The sequence below is a fragment of the Elephantulus edwardii genome, unplaced genomic scaffold (genome assembly GCF_000299155.1).
Source record: "Elephantulus edwardii isolate Elephantulus edwardi_28Jun2011 unplaced genomic scaffold, EleEdw1.0 scaffold00007, whole genome shotgun sequence".
NCBI classification, from domain to species: Eukaryota; Metazoa; Chordata; class Mammalia; order Macroscelidea; family Macroscelididae; genus Elephantulus; species Elephantulus edwardii.
Genome location: NW_006399757.1, coordinates 1,723,477 through 1,746,751, shown reverse-complemented (window position 1 = coordinate 1,746,751; position 23,275 = coordinate 1,723,477). Strand labels below are relative to the sequence as shown.

General features: G+C 39.9%; 1 protein-coding gene across 3 annotated transcripts in view; it reads left to right on the top strand.

Annotated features, from left to right (window-relative positions):
- SLC25A13 (solute carrier family 25 (aspartate/glutamate carrier), member 13) overlaps nucleotides 1–23,275 on the top strand; it is a 220,490-nt gene that overhangs the window by 15,278 nt on the left and 181,937 nt on the right. For all 3 annotated transcript variants that reach the window (XM_006880228.1, XM_006880227.1, XM_006880229.1), the window contains exon 2: nucleotides 16,491–16,544. In XM_006880228.1, the coding sequence (XP_006880290.1) occupies nucleotides 16,491–16,544 (54 nt within the window). The remainder of the gene's footprint in view (nucleotides 1–16,490; nucleotides 16,545–23,275) is intronic.

The window sequence follows — 23,275 nt, the reverse complement described above, 5'->3', positions numbered from 1 at the left end:
AGGATCCAAAAAATTTTCATGGAAAAAAATTAGGCCTTTGAAGATCAGGAACATTTTTAAAACTTACTGTGAAAATTTTTCAGACTATGAAATAAATAGAACAACATAATAAATTCCATGTTCCTCTCCAGTCATTTTTGTAATTATCAGTTTATGATCAGGATTGTTTCTTTATTCTACACTTTCTTTCCCCTCCTTTCTCTGATTATTTGCAAAGCAAATCCCAGGCATCATATAATATCTGTAAATATTTTAGTATGTATCTTTTAAAACACATTTTAAAACCATAACCACAATTTTACTCTAAAATTCTTCAGTATCAGTAGCTGTGTAGTCATTGTACACATTTGGCGTATATCTCCCATTGTTGTGTAACCTTCTATGATTAATGTCCATGTATAGCAGTTGGATGATGGAAATTTTTTTTTTTTTTACTTTTTAAAAAACTTAATCATGATTGGGTGAAAGTTTGCCAAGAAATTTTCATTTTCTATCCAACAGCTGATACACGTTCTATTTGGTAGCATTGCCTGTACTCCCCAGGCTGTGATGCACTCTCCCTGCATCCTCCCTGTGTGTCCTGTTTCAGTTTGTCCTTTCCCGTTCCTTCCTGGGCCAGTGCTGCCCTTTTGATCTCATCTGACTGGTTGTTGGAAAGCGTGCACACCTCCCTGTTTACTGTTTGCCATGTTTGTTGTTGTATTTGTCTGAATATTGAATCTCAGGACTAAGTTCACTCGTAGGTTCAGAGGGTGGTGAAGGGCTGTGGCTTTGGTATTTCACCCATCTCATGTTTTGTCTCACATTCTTCTTCTCTTCTACAGATGGTTTCAGTTTTGATCCTTCACAGAGTGGTTGCCACCTGTCTTAGCTGGACATTTTCCGCCTCTTTTTGTCTCATGATCATGGAGACTGAAATTGACGTCCATTTGTCCTTTGAACTAAGAAGCTTTTCCTTTCTTCTTTACTCTGTATGAGGAGAGATTAATAGTTGTATCTTGGTTTTTGGTTTGAAGTTTATTTGTTGAAGAACGAGCAATTCATCTTGAGTTTTCTCTATCTTTTTTTCATATCTTTATAGTATCTACCTTTTTATAGTATCAATCTGTTTTCTTTATTATCAGTACCTCTTGTAAAGTTAATAATTAGTTCTAGATTTAATAAAATTAATGCAGGCTAGAGTTTTAATTTAGAATTGTCAAGACTACTTTATAGGTGGTGTTTGTCTTTACATGAAGGTGCTGATATGAGTTACTTCTTTTAGCATTTTAGCTATTGATGATCATTGTCATAGTGGTCATTTTCTGATAGTTCTGTTGTTTCAGATGATCTTGTTAGTCTGATGGAGGCTGGCAGAAACAGAATGACTAAGCAGGTCCTGGATGGACAAAAGAGAATGAGATTTGATTGATCAGATTTGTTTATGTTGCGTGAACACTTAGTAGTCCTTTGAGACTGAAATGAAGGATTTGCTCTAAGCAGTAGTGATAAGGTGAGATGTAGAGGGAGTCTAATCTTAACAGAAGTATTTGAACTTGAGCCTATTGGACAGCCTCTTCTGAGCAGTGGTGTGGCAGGGCTAGAGCTGTGCCATTCTGGGGTGGCATAAATGTAACAGATGTTTTGGGAAGTTGGGGGGCGGTCTTTTATCAGGCGGTCTTTTATCATGTTATTGCAGGAGTTCAGCAAAGCAGTAAAGAGACTAGAAGCAGAATGCTGGTTATGTGCATGGAAAAGGAGTAACAATCAATTGTCCCTAACCATCTGTTTGCTGTGCAGCAATAGGTGGGAGCCAATTCAAAGATCAGGTTGCAAAGCCAAGAAGCCAAGGAAATGTGAAGGGTGCCGATGCCATTAACAAACAAGAACAAGTCAAAAGTAGGGTACTGAAGAGTTGAAAGATAGGCCTGAGTTATTGTTGAAAAATTCCAAGTGGGAAAGTCAGATGAGCAGTGGAAAATGCAAGCCTCTAGGTGTGCCCAGAGCTGATGTTATGATGTTACAACTTTGGTCAGTTGTTAATTCACACCCCCAGAGCAGTAGGTACCATTCCCTCTCCTTGTGCAAGTGCTTATTGTACTTCTTACCGTTTAACAAGGTAGTATTTAAACACCCCAACTCTCAGAAATATTTTGAATTTTAATCTCTTTTGGAGAGCTAATTTTTTTACACACCCTAGAGGCTACACTTATAAGAGCCTTTAAATAAATTCAGCATTAATCAGTGAAAGCTTAGGGAGATGAGCTCTTAAGTTGGAGGCTGTGCTTCTTTGGCGGTTTGAATCTAGGAATGGCTCTGAGGAAGAAAGATGGGCACTCTCTTCATGTGTCACTTACAGCCTCAGAAACCCAATAGAAGGTGAGCTGTAAGTCAGTTTTGACCTGATGCTCATCAGTTTTGAGAAGAAAAGCTTTTCTACAACATTCAGGGTGAGTTCTCATCTCACAGGACCTATTATTGGACAAGATTGAATTTTTCTGCATTGAATTTTTCTGCTTGATAAATCAGGTCTCTCTGTTGTTAACAATTTGTGATTGGCTATTAACCCTAAGGTTGGCAGTTCAAATCCATCTAGCTGCAATAGGCCTAGTGATCTGTTTACATAAAGATTATGGCTTTGAAAAACCTGTGGAGCAGTTCTGCTCAGTAACCTGGCCACCAGGAGTTGTAATCTATTTGACATCAACTGTTGTAATTTTCTTGTTTGTTTTACTTGTTAAGTCAGGGTCATTGTTTAAATAACAGCCTATTGTGCTTTTAGTGAAAGGCTCTCTTAGCCTCCTGCCCAGGTAAAGAACAGGGACTTTAAAAAAAAATTCTATTCTATTAGTTTGCTTACAAAGTTTGCATACATAGTGTGTCACACTATTATTCCACATTCACATTGCATTTCATCATTTCATACAGTCATTCTCATGCATGGTTGTTGTTGTTATGTGCTGTTGAGTCATCTGTGACTCATTGGAACCCTATGTACACTTGCTCTGAAACCAAACCTATCCTGAACCAATCTTATCGTCTCTGACAGACCTAATCCCATATCTCCAGTCACTGAGTCAGTTCATCTCATCCTGAGTCTTCCTCTTCTGCACTGTCCCTCCACCCTTCCAAGCATGATGACCTTCTCCAAGGCCACGTGCCCAAAGTATGTGAGATAGAGCCTCAAAATCCTTGCCTCAAGGGAGCAGGCTGGTTTCGCCCTCAGAAGATCTGTTTATTCTCCTGGCAGTCCACAGTATGTTCAACACTTTTTCGAGCACCACAACTCAAAGGCATTGAGCGATCGTTCTTCTGTCATCCTTGGTCATTGTCCAGCTCTCTGGTGCATAGCAAGAAATTACAAAGACTGTGACCTCAATTAAGTGCAGCTTAATCTCTCTACTGACATTGTTGCTCCTCAGTACTCTAGAGAAGTCCCTGACAGCTGACTTTCCTAATGCAATTCATATTTTGATTTCCTGACTGCTGGTGCCAAGAGTAGAACCACGCAAGCTGAAGTTATCAAAATTATGATAAGTTCCCATGCATTACGTTTTATAAAATTAATCACTATTGGACCTTGCCCGTCGTTACCCTGTGTTTTCAGGTCCCCACCGGATCTTTCCCTTTTCCTTCACCCTCTCGCTCCACCCACAAGAACAGGGACTTTTCTGAGTTCTTGTATCTGCTTTTTATTTTATCTTGTAGTTTTTCTGTTTACATTGCTCTCAACTTTTGCAGAATGTCTCCTTGTCTTAACTTCTCAGCTTTCTTTTTGTATATGATTTTTCCTGAAAGGCTGTAAAATTGTTGCCTCTGTGTTCAAATTCATTCAGTCTCTGCCACTTACTACGTGTATAACCTGGGCAGGTCACTCGGCCTCTTCAAACCTCAGTGTTCTCACCCGTTAAAGGGACATGACTGTGCCTGCTTTGTGGGGTTGTTGTGAAGGTCAAGATTTTATTTGTTAAGTGTTAAATGGAGCCTGGAACATGGTGAACTTTGAGGTTATCTGTGAACTTGAAACTAGAGAGGTTGCTTAGAGTTGTATTGAAAGTCATGGGCTGTGGGTGAAGGCGGCAGCACTCATGGAAGTGCAGTGGGGTGGGACCTTTTGTGGGCTTCCTTGCTGTGTGGGTGATGGTTTTGTCTTTTCCCTTTGGCTTCCCTCTTGCTGCTTTGACTCTGTGTCAATTGAATGAGATTGACGCACAGTGGAATTTTGAACAGTTAAGGTATTTGGTGGAAGCAGCTTCTGATTGTCCTTTCGTTTGTTCTTGCTGCCTTGTTAAGGTAGCTGTTCTTTCTCAGAAGCCATTTTAAGTTTTTTATGGCAATATATGGGCTCCAGCAACTTGTGATCTCTTAAGTAGAGCCTTTCAGCACTTTATAAATATGTCATATACTTTTTATATTCCTTTGTTCCCCATCAAGAACACACATCCCAGTCTTCAGAACAGCACAATCAGTTTTTATTCATTTAAGGAGCAGTAGTAATTTGACACTTGCTAATATGTAACAAATTATATTGGGAGCAGTAATTACAATTGCAGCTGGTTCCTAATTATACTGTAACCTTGATGCTTAAAAAAATTGAGACAGAGTTCAGCATAAAGTACTGAGAATAATATTCCGCTTTAAGCAGATCTACATTTTAAGCTACTGAACAATGGGCATTTATGGATTATAACACCCAACCCAAAAGAGCTTATTGTAAATTGGGTTCAGCTCCCATGCTGTTCAGGGTCATGATTCATTAGAGTAGGTTTTAAATCTCCCTCTTTGCTTGTCAAACTCTTGGCTTATTGTCTAGATTTCCCTGAAATTAGGATATTCCTTCGAAACCTTTGAGGAGGTGAAATGATGTAAAGCAAAGAAGTTGCTAATAATTTATATGGAAATCTTTTTATTTAGTGCTCCCAGACCCCCCAAATTATCTACCAAAGTACATATAGAACTTAAAATAATATTAGCGTACAGTAAAAGTAGGGACAATGTAATAAATACCGAGCCTGTGTAGAGGGGTGGCCTACTTTGTAGGGAGTTGCACTGCTATTAGAAAGACTGTACCTCTCTGGCAGTGAGAATCCACCTGCAGATTGTAGGGGGAAAGATGGAATGTTAACTCTCATGGGGTTTACAGCCTTAGAAACCCAACAGAGAGTCAGTTGTGATTGGTGCTGTGTCGATGACGGTGAGTTTTATGTAAAGATGAAAGCCTGTGTATCCAGTGTGCTTCTGGGGAAGGAGCTTGACTACACCAGTCCACGGCCTCTTTAATGGCTCTCTGCAAAACAGATGTTGAGCACTAAGCTCAGTTCTTGCCATTTTTTGTAAGAGCAGATTTCCTCATTTGATTTCTTATAGTTGCAAACAATAGGTACTAATGTAGGTCTTTTGGAAAAGCAAAGTGGTGTGAGCTGAAGATTTGAAAAATTGTATTTAGAATTAGCACCAAAATGACTTGGATTTTTGATTCTGGGTCTTAAAATTTTCTGTGCTCTAATCTTAAAAGTAAGATCATTGATAAATTCAGTACGGAGAGCTTTAGTGATATTTAGGCAAAATTAGATGAAAGTTTTTAGCACCATGCTCAGCCCAGCAAGAATTAACAGGCCCCTGTTATTGTTGTTATTAATAATAAAAATATGTAGCTCTGTATCCTTCATTCCAACAGTAATGTGGTCATCTTTCCACCTTGTGATAGCTCACAAATTGTACGCTTTGTACCAACCACTTCACTTGGGACATTGTCTCTGGTTTATTTTTGTGTCTCTGTACTTGGCACTGGGCCTGGTATATTTTAGGTTTCCCATAGACATCAATACATTCGGTACCAGCAATCAGGAGATCAGGAGATGTATTGCACTGGAAAAATCTGTGGTCAGGGATTTCTCCAAATTTTGTAAGGAGGAATGATGTCAGTTTGAGTACTGAGATGCATCTGATTCAGGACATGGTCTTTCCAGTCACTTGCTGTGCGTCTGAGAGCTGGACAGTGAAATCAGGATGCCAGAAGAAGAATTGACGCCATTGAGGTGTTAGAGAAGAGTGCTGGATATCCCATGGACTGCCAAAAGAACAAACAGATATGTCTTGGAGAATAAGCCAGAGTGCTCCTTAAAAGCAAGACCATCTCACATACTTTGGGCATGTTGCTAGGAGAGGCTTTTTCTTGGAGAAGGACATCATGCTTCGAAAGGTGGAGGAAGACCCTCAACCAAGTAGACTGACACAGTGACTGACCGCAGCAGTGGACTCGAGTGTATCAGATTGTGAGCATGGCACAAGCATCTGTTAGCTGAAATAATTATCACTACTTTTATTTATCACTTTAAGATTTACAAAATGGGGGAGAGAAGAAGGGACAAATCTGTATAAATGAGTGAATGAAAAGCTAATTTCTATGTAAATTCTTATGCATATCAATAAAAAATTTTAAAGAAACAATTGGTTGTTAGATAACACCGTAAAAATAAGGTTGATGCTAGTATCATTCTACTTATTCTTTAGATGAAGAAACTAAAGTTGTTGTTGTTGTTGGTAGGTGCTGTCAAGTAGAGTATGGCTTACAGTGACCCCATGGACAGAACTACCAGCACCCAGACAAACAAGATCTCTCCGTCACGCTTCCAAAGCTGAATGGTCTGAAAGCCAAAGCAAGCATATGCTAACCCTGATAACTGTGCTGAGTGTGTGTGTGTGTGTGTGTGTGTGTGTGTTTGAATGTACATACATGCGTACATGCATGCCTGTGGACATCTGTTCTATTGAGTCAAATATGACTCTACAGCCCTATGGACAACCTGAACCCTGCCCTATCGTGACATCCTTTTTATCTTTGACACACTAGAGTCCACGGCTGAAGTCATGGTGTCAGTCCATCTTGTTGGGAGTCTTCCTCTCCTTCACTGACCCTCCATCTTGGTAGAGGGTTAGTGAAACAAGAGAGACCTCCACAAAACTGATTAATGTAGTAGCTGCAGCAAAGGGCGCTAACCCAGCAGTGGCTGTGAAGATGGCCCATGGTGAGGCAGTGTTCCATTCTGTCACGTGTAGCATCCTGGTAAACTGAAATTGACTCAGGAGCACCTATCAGTTATGAACAAGCTATTTAAATATAAATTCATAAACAAACAAAGTGGTATGCAAAGCATTCTTCAAATTACAACACTTCTGCATAATCTACTCCCAAAAAATTTAAATCATTCAACGGATGACTTAGAAAGCATATGATAACACAAAAATAACCAACAGCACAAGTAGTCATGTCAGGGGCACTGGAGATGTTCATCGGAGGACATAGTAGGCTGTGAATCTTGTTGGATTTAACGCTGCACTACTCGAGACAGGCATTACACAACTTAAAAACCATCATCATTAAAATCTGGCATTAAGAAAAAGTAGAGGATAAATGTTAAGATATGAATGATAGTATTTTAACATGAGTTCTGTTATCCTAAAAAGCTTTAAACACTCTTAACTTTTAGATGTTTTTATTATTGTTATTAAAGTAATGCTAACATTCCAGCAAATATTCCCAAGAGCAAAAAACTGACAAGACACAACAGAAGCCTATTCTGAAACAGAAAATTTTTCAATTGCTTATATTTTCAACTCCTCAAGGAAACAGAAGATAATGTTTGTTCACACATCAGCAGACTTTGTCAGCTTTAAAGACCTAGGTCCGAGCTGTTGGCAAGCTAACTGACATCTCTTACTTTTACGCAGATGACACAGCCTTGCTTGCTGAAAGAGAGGAGGACTTGAAGTACTTGTTGCAGAAGATCAAACACTGCAGCCTTCAATATATGCATTGCATCTCTACTTGAAGAAGACAAAAAATCTTACCACTGGACTGATAAGTCAACTTCATGATAGACAGATCGATAAGCAGCATCATGATAGATGGAGAAAAGATTGAAACTGTCAGCAACGTCACCTTACTTGGATCTACAATCAATACACTTGGTACCAGCAGTCAGGAGATCAGGAGACATATTGCACTAGGAAAGTCGACAGTGAGGGTGCTCTCCAAATCACTGATGAGCAATGATATCAGTTTGAGGACTAAGGTGTGCCTAATTCAGACCATGGTCTTTTTAATTACTTGCTATACATCTAAGAGCTGGAGATCGAATAAGCATGAAAGGAGAATAATTGATGCCTTTGAATTGTATGGTTGAAGAAGAGCACTGAAAAATCCCCTGAACAAAAGAACTAACAGATAAGTTTTGGAGAAGATGCAGCTAGAGTGCTCCTTGGAGGCAAGGATGATGAGACTTCATCTCACATACTTGGGGGCTAGGAGTGGCTAGTCCTTGGAAAAGGACATCATACTTGGAAAGGTGTGAAAATGACAAAGAGGAGAAAACCCCTTAACCAGGTGAACTGACATAGTGACTGCAGCAGTGAGCTCAAGCGTGTCAGAGATTTTAAGCATGTCAGGATAGGGTAGGGTTCAGGTTATTCATAGGGCTGTCGAGTCGTATTTGACTCAATAGAACCTAACAACAATTAGAACTACTACCACTGTGTATGATGTCCTTCTTCAGGACTGTGTTGTGATAATAGGTCCAAAATACGTGAGGTGAAGTGTTTCACTGTTCTCCCTTCTAATGAACATTCTGGCTGTATTTCTCCCATACAGATTATTATTATTATTATTTTTAATATTCTACTGGCAATCCATGGTGTATTATTTACTGATACCATACTTCAGAAGCTTCAAGAAATTGATGCCTTTTCATAGTGACTGCCTTTCATTTATTGGAATTTAAGGAAACTGTAGGATTAAGGACAAAAGACTCAGGATTCAATAAAAAACTAGTTTCTTAAATGTAGTAAGACACCTCTTTCTTTCTTTTCAAATGCTGTGTGTTCAGAGAAGCCCTCAAAGGTGGTTCAGTAGTTAAGACATTTATCTGCTAACACACCAGCTCCTCTGTGGGAGGAAGATGTGGCCGCCGATTTTCTTAAAGATTAACAGCCTTGGATACTTTGTGGCAGTTCTGCTCTGTCCTGGACAGTAAGGTACGATTTGGAATTTACCTGCGGAGAGTGAATTTGGTTCTGTGTGTAACAGGTGAAAGAGAGGTTGGAATGCCAAATCATCTTTTGTAATATCAGTTGAACTTTACTTTCAGAGAAGAAAATTCACTCTACTTGTTTCAAGCAGGATTTTATTTTAGGGTATTAAGTGGCTCACGTAAGTTGTTGGGATGGTGCAGGAACAGACTTTACTTGTGCTCTCAGGAATGATTTCCATTCCTCACAGCAGAACACTAAGGGAGCCCTTGGCAGTCAGGAGGCAGTTAGCTGGAGAACAGGATTTGAGATTCCTGTTGTCATTGTCCCAAGCAAGGAGTTGCCACAGGAAAACCAGGTACTTGCAGCAATAGTGCTTGCCGGGAGAAATAGCAAAAGTGAGTGTACAAATTAAAAATCTTTGTCATGCATATCTTACCCAATTTAATCTGATTTAGGGAATTTAGCATATATAGCTGCAAGAGAATCTGGGAAGTGTAGTTCTAGCATCCCAGTCTCTGTAGAAGAAGATACAACAAAAGCGAAGGTGGGACCAACTTTGTACTCCCAAGTGTCAACACCGGAGACTACTTTTCCTTAGGGTTTTAGTTTATAGACTGCAATTGCTTCCTCAGGTACAAAAGATGTTTAGGAACGTTTCTGTCATCAGCTGCCTCCTTGTCTGTTGCAACCAATGTGCACAGGCATACATATATGTACATACAAGTGTGTACACATACACCCCCCAGCACCCTCTTGTCATCATCTGCCCCCTTGTCTTTCTCAGCAGACGTGCACAGGCATGTGTGTATGTATGTACACACACACACACACACACACACACAGCGCCTACCTTTGAATGAGTGACCCGTGGCTTTTATACAATTGTAGCTAAATAAATAATTACTTTATCTCAGCTCAGTTATCAGGGTTAGCATGTGCTTGCTTTGGCTTTCAGACCATTCAGCTTTGGGAGCGTGATGGAGATCTTGTTTGTCTGGGTACTGGTAGTGCTGTGCGGTTTGTGATTTAGTGGCAGACCGTCAAGCCTGTCTTTCTAGCCTGATGGTTCTTAATCCAAACACTCTTTAATATCGACTGTTGTTGCTGTTGAGTCAGAACCAACCCATCACGGACCTTTTCAGAGGCAGGTTACACACACGGGAGGAGAGTGCCCCGTGGAGCTCTTGGTGGATTTGAACTGTGTTCCTTTAGAATTTCAGTTCTGCTTCTTACTGTGAGGTCACCATTTTAGAGCCTTGACTGGGTTCTGGTATACCCTGTCTAATTGTTGTATACAGTTAAGTTTGTAATCATTATGCCAGTAGATTGGTGGGTGCCCCCCCCTTTGTGGTAGATTCAAACCTCCAACATTTGAGTTAGTAGCATTTACAAAAATCTACAAACTTCCAAATAGTTTGGATGTGTGGCTGCAGCTGAGAACCATTGTTCTGACCCATTTAAATATGAACATTGTGTAAAACTGTGGTTCTTAAACGTTAACACCGTATAGGGCCTGCTGCTGTTGCTGGTGGCGGCATCATCCTCCTCATAGAAACCCTGAGTCCAGCAGAACGGAGCATGCCCCACCCTGCAGGGTCTCTGCCATTGCTCTGCTTGAACCCATTGTGTCAGCCCCTTGTTGTGGCCTCTCTGTCAGTTCCTGTCGCTGAGGATCCTCGTCTTTGCTGGTGATCCTTTGCCTTACCAGGCATGCTTTCTCCTGGGATTCATCCTTCCTAATTGCACGTCTCATGCACTTGAGACATAGCCTCACTAGCCTCACTTCTAAGGAGCAATTTGACGACTTCTTCAAAGACAGTTTTGTTCAGTCTTCTGTACTTCATAGTATATTTGGTGCTCTCCACTAATACTGTAATTCAAAGACTTAAATTGTTACTTATTTATTATCTAGCTCTCATGTACATATGACTCAATCGAAAGTACCATGGGTTGCGTCAGGAGCAATTTCATGCTCAAAGTTATGTCTTTCTTCCTAATGTCTGTATTCCATCCAAGTTTGGTTGACTGAGGAGGCATACATAACCCTCAGGTTTGGATGGCTGACTGTACTTCATCTTCTGGAACTACCCTTTACAATCTTTTCTTCAACTCTTTTACTTTATCTCTTCCATTCTCTTTAGCTATTCTGTATTCCGGAACAAGTTTCAGATTCTCTTCTGACATTTCTTTTGACCTTTTCTTTCTAGTCTTTTAAAATAGCCTTCTCCATAATTCCTGTTTAATGCCTAAGTAAACTCTGTGAGGGTGTATATGTTATTCCGTATTCCATTTCTACTTCACTGAGCCGTCAACGTTTTCCAGATCATATTCAACAATTGTGTGATATCCTGACTTTAATGAGAGGAGATTCAAGAAGTAATTTTAAAATTATGTAGCACACAAAGTGAAAAATCTACCTACAGTGTAAAAGCATCTCCCTGGTTTTTTACAAATAAGCCTTTCTAAATTATGTAACAAAGGTAGAGATTCACCCTTCAGGCAAGATGTTTCAGAATCCTGAAGTTTAGTCTTCAATATGGATTAAAGGTCAACATCAAGAAGACAAAGATTCTCATCACTGGGCCGATTGGCAGCACCATGATAGATGGAGAAGAGATTGAGGTTGTTAACAATTATAGCCTGCTCAGCTCCATGATCAACACTCTTGGCACCACTAGCAGTCAGGAACTCAAAAGATGAATTGCACTGGAAAAATCAGCTGATAGGGACCTCTCCAGAGTACTGAGAAGCAAAGATGTCAGTCTAGATACTAAGGTGTGCCTGATCAATGTTCACAGTTACTTGCTATGCATCAGAGAGCTGGATAATGACTAAGGATGACAGCAGAAGAATTGATGCCTTTGAGTTGTGTTGCAGGTGAAGTCTTGAACATATATACCATGGACCACAAACAAAAGAAGTAAGTCTGTCTTAGAGTGAGGGAAACCGCGTTCTCCTTGGAGGCTAGGATTTTGAAGCTCTGTCTCACATACTTTGGCTACATGGCCAGGAGAGATTAGTCCTTAGAGAAGGTCATCATGCTCAGATGGTGGAGGAACAGTGCAGGAGAGGAAGACCCCAGATGAGATGGATTGCTACAGTAAATGAGGCAGTAGGGGTAGGTGTGTTAAACTCAGTGAGACTGGCTCAGGAAAGGGCAGGGTTCAGAGCTGTTGTACACATGGTCACTGTGCATTGCAGGTGACTTGACAGCACGTAACAACAACTTCAGAGCAGCATATCATAGAATCTCACTCTAATTTCCATTGAATTAGAATCAGTTCATAGCTGACCCTTCATTGGACTTCTGGGGCTGTAATCACACAAGAGGAGATTGCCTGTCTTTCTTCCGAGAGTGGCTGGTGAATTTGAATTGCTAGATAAGCTTTGGGGTAGAAGTGCAACTCCCTGTGGACTATGCTACCAGAGTTCCTGTATCACAGGATACCATATCATAGACTGTAATCCAGAAAGTTCAGAGGTAGCATCCTTCATTGTTGTTGTTGTTGTTATGTGCCGTCGAGTCGCTTGCGACTCATAGCGACCCTTTGTACAACAGCCCTAAACTCTGCTCTGTCCTGTGCCAATTGCACTGTCTCTGACACTCCCATCCCGATTACCCCAGTCACTGAATCAGTCCACCTCATAGTGGGTCCTTCCCTGCTGCGCTGTCCCGTCACCCTCCCAAGCATGATGTCCCTCTCTAAGGACCGGTCTCCCCTCACAACATGTCCAAAGTATGTTAGATGGAGCCTCAGAATCCTTGCCTCTAAGGAGCCACCCGGTTTAACCCTTTCCAGGATGAATAGTAGAAAAAAAAAAGTAATGTTTGTGCGTGAAATAAATGAATATACTAAATGAGATTAATAGACTCAGTGTCAGTTCAGATCAGATTTGCAAGCCTTTTTGCTATCACAAGTTTAGGAAAAACGTTTAGGTTTTAGAGCTTCTTTGAGTTTGGAATTACGGATAAGGAAGTGTAGCCCTTTATAAATGTGTGTGACCAAACAAATGACCCATTTTTACAAATTAAGAAACCATAGCTCTCAAATACATGTTAAATTAGCAGGTGTCTTTTTTGGTATCATTAAATATATATTTAAATACATACACCCTTAATTAGATTTGGTTTTCCCTTCTGTAAAATAGAGGAAATGCTGTCTATTCTTTCTGACTCTCAGTTTTTCCATAAGGATCCAATATGAGAATAGATTTGCTTAGAAAAATCAATATACACTAAAGCATTCTGTACATGTTAGGTGACTTGATTTGTAGAGTGCTCTCTCCTAACTTTCCCGTGCTGTTGTTATGTACCATAGAGTAGGAACTGACCCTTAGCTTCTTGCCACTAGACCACCAGAGCTCCTTACAATTATTGGATTACTGTATGAATTGTTTTTAGCTCTGGTGGCCTAGTGGCAAGAAGCTGTACTGCAATTCTGAAGGCCCACAGTTCAAACACACCAGCTGCTCCATAGGAGAAGGATGAACAGTCTCCACCCATGAGATTAACAGCCTCTGAAAACCTGCAGGAAGGTCAGTTATAGGTCACTTTCAACTCTATATAGTACACAGCAACTTCAACCTGTACCAAAGATCAGTAAATATTGAGCTAATGATCACAAGATTGGTGGTTGGAATCCACCGGCTGTTCTTCTGGAGAAAGGTGAGGCACCATGCTTTCTTAAAGATTTAGAGCCTCTGAAACCCCACAGGACAGTTCTGCTCTGCCCTGTAGGATCACTGTGAGTCGGAATCAACTTGACAGAAGTGGCTTTGTGTGGTGATAGGACTTTTGTTTGTTTTTCAGTCTTTTTTCTTTTATTGGTTTGCATATAATACTTTGTTTATATTCTTTTTCATTCATGTATATTGTATTTTATACAGTCTTCTATTTGTATGTTTCATGCATTTATATACATTGCATTTGATGGAATTAATTTCTTTTCATCTGTACCTCTTACTACTCCATCATTTCTAGTCCCCATTGAATTTTTTCCTATTTCTTCACCTCCTCATTTACCCACTAAACTCTGCTATCCTTGTAATTTTCTTTTTGGACGTTTATACCTACCAGTTATCCTTCTGTTTTTATAATAATGGTCTTATGCAGTATTTGTCCTTATGTTAGAACTTTTGAGACTGGCATTTCAATCCATTGACTCAACCCTCTCAGAGGTTGAGCCTTAGTTGAGGCTCCAGCTGCCTTAACTGCTGTCATTCATTAATCAGCATCTTCAACATCATCAATAGCTGCAAGGCCAACATAAGAGAAAGAGTTCACCAGACTGTAGAGGGTCTGTGGTAAGGCGTAGCCAGAGCCAGAGGTTTTGCTTCCTAGAAGGAAGGCAGGCTTGGGATTGCTATGAGATGAAGCTTGCTGAATGATTGAGGAAACTAAGAGGTTCTTGTAGTTGTGTTACTGGACTGAAACTGGATTTTTCACTGTATGATATTCTTTGCCTCTTCTCCCCCACCCCCAGTTTCCCTAATAAGTCCCTTAATTCTGAATAAAAAGAGATTCCATAAATTCTATATGGTCATTTGTGACTAATGGTAGAACCAGAGACTAGTAGGAGTAAGTGTAACAGAAGAGAAGCCCATGCTTAACCAAGGGAGCAGTTTTATATTGTGGATGTTGTTGATGGGGACTGTGGGGACCGTTCCCCTTTGTGGAGTTAGTAGAGGCCATTGTCGGCAATCTCCACATTGTCCTTGCTCCTTTTATAGTTTGATATTGGATGTTGTACGTCTGTGAGAGTTAGAAAGTGAAGGTCTCATTTCTTTGTTCACAGAGAAATAATCCTGGTGGGCTTCATTAGTTGTGCATCTTGGATCAATCAGTGGAAAATACAGGTTTAGGGAGGTTCACTCTGAGATAGTATTATCCAGGAAGTCCTTTAGGAAGATCAGGGAATAGTCAGTGAAGTTAAGTTTTAAGGATATGTTATTGATAGATTGACTTCGTGGAAAATTTCTGTTGCTTTTTAGAAGGAAACCCAAATAAGAACATAGTCATGCTATGCTTTTTAAGAACACATTATTTATGGACTCTCCTGGGATAGGGAACTCTTACCATGGAGGAACAAACTGGCCTTGCATTTAGAGAAGAATAGATATGTTTGTGCTCTCCCCACCTTCTGCTGCAGTCTCTTCCCAACAGACCTTCCTCAGTAAGAAAGGAAAGCTTTCTGAAACCATTAGGTGAGCAGGATTGCCCATCTCAGGTTAGTTAGCAGTCTGTCTTCCTTGTTAGTTTTACAGCAGAGGTCATCAAATAAATCAGCATTCTTGGAAGAGGTTAAAATTTATATGAGTGAAAATAGCTTTAGTGGTTTCAAGTACTTGCCTAAAATTGGAAGTGTTAGCAGTCTAGCTTTGGGCAACAAGTTGACCTACCGACTGGCTTCATGAAGACCACCTCCCCATTCTAGTGATAAAATTATTCCTGACAGTGGTGGGCAGAGGCAGTCAGGCTCGAAGACAGAGAACTCATTGTCCAGAGATCTCAGAAGAGCCTTTGCAAACACACAGAAGGGATTTTAGAACAATTTGCATAAATCTCCCCTTGGATAGCGACATGGCTCCAGTGTTGGGGTGGTTCCAGGAACCCCTCCTTGGCTGTATCACGAGGTGACGCTGGACTTGGTGAGAATTCAGCCTCATGAAGGATTTTGCCAGTAGGATTGGGTGATGTGTCACTGAATAAGCCCACTGTTTGGTTCCTCATAAGGGCTCTTTTGTGTTGGCCTGGGGCAGCCATGTTCAAGTTTGTCTTGCCTTTTCCCTTGGTGATGTGTTTGGACTTTGTGGCCTGGAGAATTAAGCACAATACCTATTCTGAGCTAATCTGTCCAATTTTGCTGTTGCAAGGTTAACCACAAGCTCTCATATATGTAAAATGTGCAATATAATAGTCATAAGTTTAGAGACTTTGGATTTGTTGAATTAAAAGTTGGGGTACAGGGAGGGAGGAGGAAAGAGAGAGCTTCCCTGGCATGCCCAGGTACCTTGGTGTCCATGCCGTGCATGGGAACTATGAGAAGTGCTTCCCTGCTGTGTGCTAATGTGCTTTGCCTTGTTCATCAGATTATTTTAAAAAAATATATTTAAAAAATATATGCTTCAGTATTTCCCTGTGAAAGGGTGCAGGCCACTCTGGAGTATATTAAAAAATATGGAGTAGTTAGGGATCTGTATCAACTTTTCTTTTCCCTTTTTATTTTAATGGGATACATTAAACACTGGATATTAAGAACTGTAACTGCCAGTTTCTTGCACAGAGTGTTATCATTCTAGAAGCCACATAGGGGTCTAATTTTAAATTCAAGAAGTAGTTTATGCATTTGGGGAAATTTGGTGATTTAAGTACTAAACTGATATCTACTCATTTTTAACCTAGAGTTTATTTTCATTCAGTCTGCTAGTTTGATTTCTCAGCTTTGTTCTAATAATACCAACATTTTTATGTTTATTTGTAGGTGACTTTAACCAAGAGAGCAGATCCAGCAGAGCTAAGAACAATATTTTTGAAGGTCAGTATAAAAGAATCTATTTTGTTTCTTGTGTAATTTGTGTTCTCTAACCTCTAAAGATTATTTTCAAAAAGGTTTTTGTTTCATTGTTGTAATTTTAAAGATCACCTAGATATCTTTATTTAAGACTTAAGAAAGAGATCCTTTACAGTTTTATGGATTTTTTTTTTCATGGATACAAAACCATCTCTTTTATTCTAAGAAGTTGACAGACAGCTCTCTGCAAACATCTGAGTAACCTCTGTTCATCCAGAGAGGTATGCACTTGTCTTTTCTTGCTAGGAACTACTATCATCTGTATCCATTTTATTATATCCATAATACACTGTAAGAAGATGTCATTATGAATTGTGCAGATACTAGATCATAGTGGGCACCTTGCGTGTGTGTTACCTGAGATTCTTCCTCTGTTATCTATTTGGAATGTTGTTTGAGTGGTGAGTAAATCTACCTTGACTGATGCAAATTTAAGGTAAGCACTCTGTTAGTCAAAGGTTGGTAGAAGGTAGAAGACTTGAATGAAAATATTAGAAATTCTTTGAAGAATAATTTGATGGAAATGCCTGATCTTGTATAATTAGAGAGAAAGAACAAGGAGTAAATGCAATCTCAGATACATAGCCTGGAAGCAGAGATGCTGATAAAAAGAATAAGGAAATCGAAGAAGGACCCTGTAGCTATAGGGGAAGAATGGGAAATGATGTGTCCTGGTTAGAGACCTTTAGTGTCTGAGGTAACTAAATGCCTGTGGTGAAAGATTTAGAAGATCTGATTGGAAAATGAATATAAGTTCCAGAAAAGGGAAGTGGGACTTATCACAGAGTAATAGTGAGGTGCGTTTGGATTTCAGTGCTTATTCTTTGTCAGCAAAAGCATAATATAATTTACTTTTTTGCTCTTCTAGTCACCATCAGTTCATTTTTATTAATGACAATTTAGAAGGCAGATATATGAAAAGAAAAGTAACTTCGTGTTTTTGTTTTAGTACAAGTGTAGGTTGCTTAATATCCATTTTGGCAATATCCCACTGTATACCACATATATGTCCACCAGGACACCAGACCCTCAGAGCCACACTCCAGCCTGACTGCTGACGGCTGGGCATTGGCTTCATCTGCTGCAGACGAGACTCACGCCATAACTTCAACCTTGATCTTGACTTTGAGACTCAGTGTGTCAGTTGTTGCTTTTTGTTGCCATAAAGTCAACTACTGCTCATAGCAAGCCCATGAATAACAAAGCTGAACTCTGCCCTTTCATGCACCATCCTCACTGTATCCACCATGCACGAGCCCATTGTTACAGTCCCTGTGTCAGTCCATCTTGTTGAGTGAGGGTCTTCCTCTCTTCTCCGGCCTCCCTCCTTTCCCAGCATGATGTCTTTTTCCAAGCACTGGCCTCTCCTGACAACATGTTCAAAGCAGATGATACAGAGTTTTACCATCCTTGCTTTTAAGAAGCACCTTGGCCTCTAAGACATGCTTGTTTGTTCTTTTGACAGTCCATGGGATATTCAGTACTCTTCTGCACATTTCAATGGCATCGGTTTTTCTTCTGTCTTTTCTTTATTCAGTGACAAAATTTAGAATCCAAAGGCAACAATTGAAAACCCATGACTTGGATCAGGTGGTCTTTAACCTGACATCCTTACTTGTTAGCACTTTGAAGAGGTCCTTAACAGCAGATTTTCCCCGTGCAGGTGCACTTTTGGATTTCTTGACTGCTGCTTTTACGGTGTAGAAGTAAAATGAAATTGTTGACAATGTCCATATTTTCTCCATCTGTCATGTTGTTGCCTATTTATCCAGTGTAAAGATTTTTTGTTTTCTTGATTTTGAGATGTAATCCATTTTGAAAGTTGTAATCTTTGAACTTTTTTCGTAAGTTCAAGTCTTTCATTTTCTACAAGCAAGGTTGTGTCACCAGGCTGTTGATGAGTCTTCCTCCAAAATCCTAATGCCTTATTCATCTTCATATAGTCCAGCATACAGATTGAATAGGTGTGGAGAAAGGGGATAGCCTGACACTGACCTTTCTCAGTTTTAAGCCATGCAGTGTTCCCTTGCTCTATTCAGACAACTGCTTTTTGGTCTATGTATAGGTTTCTCATGAGCATAATTAAAATGTCTGGGATTCCCTTTATTCTCAGGGTTTTCTATAATTTATTAGATCTACACCGTTGAATGCCTTTGCATAGTCAATTAAACATGAGTAAATAATTAAACATAAAAAAATGTCTTTCTAGGGGAGTCTAGTCCCTGCATTTTGCCCAGCATTCCAGCCCTGTCTCAGATGTCTTCAACTCCCCTTGGCCTTCATCCTTCTCTCCTTGGGCAGAGAGAGAAGGGGCAGGCTGAGTTTCCCTGCAGCAGGCTTGGCAGAGCCAGTCAGGACTCAGCAAAACTCTCACCTGAAGCAAAAGGCGTCTGTAGGTACAGTGGGAGCAGCCATCCAGCAACCTCCCAGAACCCCCGTACTGCGCTTTAGAGACACAAGTGTTTATGAAATGTCCTTCTTCCTCAGAAGGTATCAGGAAAGTGAAACAATACATGTCTGTATAGATCCTTTTTTTTCTGTTTTAATAAAAATTACTCTTCTATCAAATTTTCCCTCTCATCAAATATATTACAAATACCCTTTCCTGTGAATGAATTTCTGCAACATTTACCTGCTATGTGGTTTTTCTCTGTATAGTTGTTTTATTTAACTAGGCCCTATTATTAAGTCTTTACTTTTCTCCTCTGTGTTGCTGTCATAATAACAGTATAGATATCCTTGTACCTACAATTTCAAATCTGTCTAGCATCATTCTCTTAGGATAGATTCCTAGGAGTGACCTTGTTGGGTTAATGGGTGCTGTCCTAGTTATTTAATACTGCTGTATTAAAGTAACACTTTAATGATGGTGACTATTTTCTCATAGTAAAGGAGGCTGCTGTTTCTGTGTACAGTGGAGTCGGAACCCACCCGTAGCTGACCCTCTTGTGGGTTTTCAATAGCAGTAAATCACATGGGAGTTGATTGTCCAGCTTTCTTCTTCAGAGCAGCTGGTAGTGAATTTGAACTGTGTACCTTCCATTGGCAGCCCAATTCCTTACCGCTAAGCCACCAGAGCTCCTTAGGAAGCTAGAATCCCAGATTCACAGAATGATTTTAAGGGGAGGGTCGATCATTGTTTAGTAGCCTCCATCAGTCCTGGCAGCTTCTGGATCTGGGCTTGTGGGTACATCTGCCTTAGTCTGTTGCACTCTTCTTCTTTGTCTCTGTTTAAAGTGCTCTTTTTAAAAAAAAAATTTATTTATTTATTTATTATTTTATGTGTGTACCGTCAAATTGGATCTGAGTGGTACAGGAGGCGATTGTTCCTCCTTCTTCAGCAGAGCATCTGGTGGATTTGAACCGCGCACCTCTTAAAGTGCTCTTTTTATAACATCGAAATAGTTAGATTCAGGATCCTCATTCCTTGTATGACCTCATTAGCATAAAATTCTTATTTCCAAACTCAAGTCATGTTTTTATTGTTGTTATTGTGTACCACAGAGTCAGAAACAACCTATAGCTGACCTTCTGGAGGGTTATCAGAGGCATTTAATCGCACGGGAGGAGGTTGCCCATCCTTCTCCCACAGAGCGGCTGGTGGCCTCAAACTGTGTGCCTTCAGGACTGCAGCAGAACTTCTTGCCCCTAGGCCACCAGAATTCATCAGATCCTATCAACTGTGATTCATTGTGGACCCAAGTATATCAGAATAGAACTGTCCTCCTTAGGGCTGTCAGTGGCTAGCTCTTCAGCACAATAACCAGGCATTTCTTCCAAGATACCTTTAGGTGGACTCACACTTAGAGTCTTTGCAATGAAATGATTAATAATAATATTATTAATAATGTCATTATTTTTAAATTTATTGTTATTAATGAATTATTAAACAGTCAACCAAATGATTAAGAAGGATAACGAAGGTTCTCATGGTATGATGCATACCAAGTAATTGCAAAGACCATGGCCTAAATCAGAAGCACCTTAGTCTCCATATTGACATTGTTACTTTTCAGCACTCTAGAGTGGTCCCTATCAGCAGATTTTTCCCAGTGCAATTAGTCTTTTGATTTCCTGACTGCTGGCGCCAAGAGTTTTGATTGTGAAGTCAAGCAAGCTGTAATTGTTAACAACCTCAGTCTCTTCTCCATCTATCATGGTGCTGTCAAAAATTGTCCCAGTTGTGAGAATCTTTGTCATCTTGATGTTCAGCTTCAATCCATAATGAAGACTACAGTCTATGCAACAGAGAGCTGTACAGTGACCAAGAATGACAGAAGAAGGATCGATGCCTTCGAGTTGTGCTGCAGGAGAAGAGTCTTGAACATAACCATGGACTTCCAAGAAAACAAATAGGTCTGTCTTGGAGAGGGTATAACCAAGTTTCTCCTTGAAGCTCCATATCGCATGTGGCCAAAAAGGACTGATCCTTGGAGAAGGACATCATGCTCAAAAGGGTGGAGGGACAACACAGGAGAGGAAGACCTCAGATGAGATGGATTGATACTGTAAATAGGGCTGTGGCGGTTGGTGTGTTGGAATTAGTGAGAATAGCTTAGGACAGGGCAGGCTTCAGGCTGTCCATAGGGTCACTATGGGTCACAGGTGACTCATTGACACATAACCTCAACACAACAACTCTTGGTCTAGTGTGTAAGGAGTTGCATTGACAACCCAAAGGCCGACAGTTTGAATCCACCAACTCCGCCATGGGAGAATGATGGACAGTGTCATCCCATGCCGTTTACAGCCTCTAAAAACCTCCTGGAGAGTAAGCTCTGAGTCAGTTTAACTCAGTGACACATACAACAACAACAACAAATGATGTGGTAGAAAAAAAAGTCAGAGGACCTTCTCCCTAAATTATATAGGAAAGAACTATTCCAATATATTAAAATTTAAGAATAAAAAACCACAATGAAAAAGCTAAGTGAAAATGTCATAGAATAACTAGCCTTGACATGGGGGCAGAACTTACCTCTAAGCTTAGAAGTCACAGAAGAAATCACAAAGGAACAAACATCCAGATACTCAATAATATAAAAATATCAAACTGGAAAACTATTTATAGCAATATGATAGACAAAAGTGGGGGGCAGGGTAAGTTCCCACACTGTTGGTGGGAGTATAAATTGGTGCAATCTTTTCTGGAGAGCAGTGTGATAATAAGTATCAGGAGCCTTAAAGTTCTTGTCCTTTGACTCAACAATTTTCCTTCCAAGAGTCTAGTCTTTGAAAATTACCAGGAATTGGGACAAATATTATGTTCAAAACTGGTTACCTTAGCTTTATTGAAACTACCCCAAACTGAATAATGTAAAATGTCTAATGGCAGGAGAAGAGTTAAATTATGTTTTAAAGTAAATTAATTATTTGCTGTGATAAGCAAAACGTTCAGATGAACTTAAAAATCATAGGATTGCTGTAATTAGTGGTGACATTTTCTTCAAATTTCAGGCTTGTTTTGCTTCAGTTAGGAAAATTAAAATACTGTTTTTCTGTCTTCTTACCTCATTCTTCTGTGAATTAAATGTTAACCAAAGTATAATAGAATGATTGGTCTACCTTTGCACTGTTCTCTTGCACTGTGCTAAAGAAAATTTGTAAATTACAAACAGTCCTTTAGAACATTTATAGGGTGCTTGTTGCATGAGCAGTACTTAGGACCTGATTATGTGTTTCTGGCATTAACTTTAGGAAGTTGGTGGTGTTATCTCCATTTCACAGATAAAGAGAGGCCTGGAAAATCTGTGACATACCAAGGCCTCTTAACCAGTGAGAGGTAACCCATTGACCTTTAGTTGGGTCTGATTCATGGTGACACATCACCAATTTCTGATACTGTAAATCTTTATGGGAGGAGTTTGCCTCATATTTTTCCATGAACTGGCTAGTGGATTTGAACCACTAACCTTTTGGTTTGCAGTTAAAAAAGTAACACACAACAGGCAGAGACCTAAGATAGGCACTAACAGTGGGACACAGAAAAAGCACTGTGAGTTGTTACTAAATATCTAAGATGAGGCTTGTTTTGTATTGAGTTAAAATGTAGAAAGCACAGTGACAGTCTAGCACTGTGACAGTGACAGTCTAGCACTGTGAGTTGCAGTTGACAGCACAACATGAAATCATGGAAGGGGAAGAGATGCTGGCCTGGAGCCTCATTTCATTGAGTACAGCTCAGCTTTCATGGCCACCAACATCATTCTTACCATCCAAGTAACACTGTGACAACCACACTGCCTTTATCGACTTCTTCCATGTCACTCTTTTTTTTTTTAAATTTTATTTTTTATTTTAATCGAAGTTTTCAGAGACTTTAGATTTCCGTTCATTCATTGTTGCACATTTTCCTCCCTGCCTGCCTTTCCCCTCCCAGTTCATTTTTCTCTTTGAAAAGTAAAAAAATATTCTTTCATTGTTACACAATTCCCCACCCCAGTCCACTCCACTATGCAGTTTTTCATTCATGACTCTTGTCATGACAATAATGCCTAATCATGTATTCCTACTAAACAGTTCTCCCTCATCTGTTTCAATGCAGTATACATTAATTAAACCCTCTTAGATCCCCCCAACCCCAATGTCAGTCCCATTTTACAACAGTGGCACTGTGCAGTATTTGTCCTTTTGTGGCCGAGATATTTCACTTAGCATAACATCCTCCAGGGTCAACAATTTTGTATAATATTTCA